The sequence below is a fragment of the Photinus pyralis genome, unplaced genomic scaffold (genome assembly GCF_008802855.1).
Source record: "Photinus pyralis isolate 1611_PpyrPB1 unplaced genomic scaffold, Ppyr1.3 Ppyr1.4_LG7, whole genome shotgun sequence".
Lineage (NCBI taxonomy): Eukaryota > Metazoa > Arthropoda > Insecta > Coleoptera > Lampyridae > Photinus > Photinus pyralis.
Genome location: NW_022170738.1, coordinates 24,703,855 through 24,707,310, shown reverse-complemented (window position 1 = coordinate 24,707,310; position 3,456 = coordinate 24,703,855). Strand labels below are relative to the sequence as shown.

Here is a 3,456-nt window from a genome sequence, read left to right as displayed (position 1 = left end):
TAAATTCGAGGTACCCTGCAAAATAAGCAACAGCACAATCTTCCAACGTTTCTTCTTTGTCACTGTCCATTTCTCGTTGCGAAGAGGATGACGAACTTTTGTCTGTGCTCTCAACAATTTGAGTTTCATTCATCGACTTCCATGACAATATCTAGATCAGGTTCACAATTTGAGGACGTGGGTGGTTTTATCAAGCAGTTGATTGCGCTGCTCCTGAAATCTGTGCTCAACATTTTTGCAGATGGATTTCTACCAGTAACCCCCTTTTTGTCGATAAATTGAGAAAAGATTTTCTTACACATCTTGGTTTAACCTGTTTGTTAAAATGAACATAATTCCGTTTACTTCTCTTCATTAAAAAGCATACGAGTGGAATAAACGGTTTGTAAGAAACCAGCAAAACATGGAGGCCTTGTTTTTCGCCCATTTCTAAAATCCAGCTTTTGTAATTTGGGAAAGAGTTGAATGGCCTCTTGCAGTGTATCTTGAACATATTTGTTGGTAGCAGAAAAAGCTGATTAATATGGATTAGATGTAAACAGTGTTCTGCTATCCAGACAATCAAATAGTCTATCAATGAAGTCTAAGAATATATGATGAAAATTAATTGAGACTCAAAAATTTTCTAACGGCTATCGATTTCGACGAGAATGCCAGCTTCAGGCCGAGCTTCAGCCTGCCAGTTCTGCCTAAATGGCCCAAATCTTCATATCCCTCTACAAGGTCCATTTCTTTGGAGTACTGCAAACACTCCATAATGGACATTAAATTTCTTCAAAACATCAAACTGCTGCTCGTTCATTTGCAGAATACTCCTGGAATTTTGACTTAATTTGGTACATATATTTTTTGCAAAACCCTGTCTTAAACATGGATCTACCAATCCAATGGCGGATTGTTGATGGCGCAGGTAAAATGATCCCTTGTTGCCGCATGAGTGTGTAGCAGGTGGGCGACTTATAAAAAATCATTAACGAAAGCCTTCTTTTTTGCCAAGTCCACTTTCTATGCTTCGTTTTAAACTGCATTTTCGCCATTACTTTTGAATTTTTGTTTGAAAAATTAAAATTGTTTAAAACGATCTCTAATTTAGAGGAATGCTGCAGTTTTTTAATTTTGGTTTTCATCCTCACCACTTGTTGTTGTCTATTTTTTATTATTTTTTTCTGGGTACCAAGGCGGGTCCTTAGTTTTTTTTTCTTTAGGGGTGTCTTCATATGTAAGAGTTCTTTTACAACTTGTCCGCACAGATGGAATATCTATTACTTCTTCCATGTTGCCGAAGATCCACTTTCAGGTGAAGAACAGCGTAGGTGCTCTAACCTTCAAAGGGGGGCCTGCGTAATAATAAACGAGTTAGGTAATGTATACTTATTAGATCATAACATACTGGCCGAGGCTGATTTTCTTGCCGATGAAACTGAACCGCTATAATGAAGTGGAACAGCATTTGATGTTAGCCTGAGACGATTTTGGGGATCCATAAATGATTCTTCTGTAAAATGATGCTCGCATATGTACTTTGAGTGTAGTTGCTTTGGTTCCATATCGAATAAGATGATTTTTGCTGTAAATAATATAGTGTATTTAGCTCACTGGAAATGGATCAGCTCTTGTAATATAGCCTATAATCCAGAAAACGGAGGTTTTGACATGTCAATTTGTTCAAAATGAACCGATTTACTTGAATTTTTGATAATAGGTAGGAAGGCCTAAGCATCGAAATCGCTTTCACCCTGGGAGTACTTGCCATCCCATCTCGGAGATGGACATTTTTATTATAATTTGTTCACAGCAATAGATTGAAAAATTAGTTCTAAGCAAAAACTGTTCTATACATTTCTTCTCGCATTTCTTTTTGTAAAATTATACTTTTGAGTTATTCGCAAATGAAGGCATCAGTACCTATTTCATAGATATAATCAATGTTTTTAATTGGTTCGCGGAAACCTCGAACGTATGGATATTATAAAAAATAAACAGTGCAGCTTATAACAAAACGAAGAAAATGGTTTTTTAACGATTGCTGTATGACTAATACGAACCGAGCTATGACTTGTAAAAGCGTAGGTAGCTCTTGTTTGTCAAACGCTAAATTACTTAGAGAGATTCAAATAGATTTTTTTTAATGGCAATGCACTTTTTCTTTAGGCTCATTTGATAGAAATTTTTTTCCTCTTTATTAGTACCTTTATTCAAAAAAAATTTTCAAAAATATTTATGATGATTAGATCAATAACATTAATCCAGATATCCTATATGAAAATAAAACAAATGAACGTGTACGTTTCTTATTAAACCTTGAAGGCAAAATGAAATTAGCAGTAAAATGGTTTTCATCGCAATAAATGTTCAAAAGGGCAGTGGCATAACCTATCACAAAAAGCTTGAAATAAAAATTAATTTCTTCTACACGGGTGCTAACGTGTTACGTCACTGAAAAGAGAAAAAAAATCTCTATCAAATGAGCTAATGAAAGTGTGCATTGCTATTTAAAGAAATTCAATTGTTTTTCGTTATTCATTTGTTTTCTGAAATAAAACCAATGAAATACCTGCCTTCTTATGGGAAATAAAATGTTAAACAACTTTTATATTCAGTCGATATTTACCGAGGAATAGGAATTATACATTTGAAGTGGAGGGAAAATTAAACTTAATCCCAAATTTCCTTGGTTTATTATATACCATGCGATCAAAAACGAGTTGCTGTCGAGTCACTTTTGGAATTTTTGTTTACATGGGAAATAGCTTAACTTGAACTTCCAAAGGCGACAGCAATTCATTTCTGATCGCCTGTTATAGGTACTGTTGTTCATTGGTATATTAAATACATTACCTCATTAGAGTTTCCGATAATTCACCAAATCACAGTGTATAGAAATCGAGATAGAAATTATCAAGAAAAGACCGTAGTCAATCTATCATATCAATTAAATTATCGTTAAGCCTCATTACAGAGTATATGGTATACGTACCTACCACAGTTTATAATCCATCGCTTGGTCTGTTGGCTATCCTTTACAGGAATTCTAAACATTCGCAAAAGTGGAAAGTCACTTTTCTTCTTGTTACAGTTGAAGTAGTAGCAATACGTTCCAGGCATGTTACGTTACAATGATATAAAATAAATCCCGAGATAAATCTTTTATCGAAAATGGTGTAAGTTCCAATATTACATCATTTAGTTAGGCACTACACATCTAATTTCACAAAAATTGTCCTAAAAATGTACATGTAACATCACACCATTGAAATTTGAATTTGTAAGTTGTAAAGTCAATGATTATCTCGATGATTACACTATAAGTACTTCACTTTAAAACAACGTAACACTAATCCCTACAATTTATGATAATGTTCATTATTATCACTCAGCCCGACTTATCAAAAAGTAAAAGTTCAACAATCAACAAGCACACGTTAGAATGTCACTGACTAAACATAAATCACAATC

General features: G+C 34.1%; 1 protein-coding gene across 1 annotated transcript; it reads right to left on the bottom strand.

Moving 5' to 3' along the window:
- Window positions 1–718: 718 nt before the first annotated feature.
- On the bottom strand, window positions 719–3,172 carry LOC116177307. The gene is made up of 3 exons (XM_031496245.1): window positions 2,982–3,172; window positions 1,391–1,567; window positions 719–1,337 (listed from the first exon to the last, which is right to left on the bottom strand). Exons 1-3 carry the CDS (start codon window positions 3,103–3,105, stop codon window positions 1,294–1,296), a joined length of 345 nt encoding a protein of 114 aa, XP_031352105.1. The 5' UTR covers window positions 3,106–3,172; the 3' UTR covers window positions 719–1,293.
- Window positions 3,173–3,456: the final 284 nt, after the last annotated feature.

Coding starts and splice junctions, on each gene's coding strand:
- LOC116177307 (XM_031496245.1), bottom strand. CDS start 3,105: ATGCCTGGAACGTATTGCTACTACTTCAACTGTAACAAGAAGAAAAGT. Junction 1,568..2,981: donor GCGATGGATTATAAACTGTG/GTAGGTACGTAT, acceptor TATTATTTACAG/CAAAAATCATCTTATTCGAT. Junction 1,338..1,390: donor AAGAAAATCAGCCTCGGCCA/GTATGTTATGAT, acceptor ATTATTACGCAG/GCCCCCCTTTGAAGGTTAGA.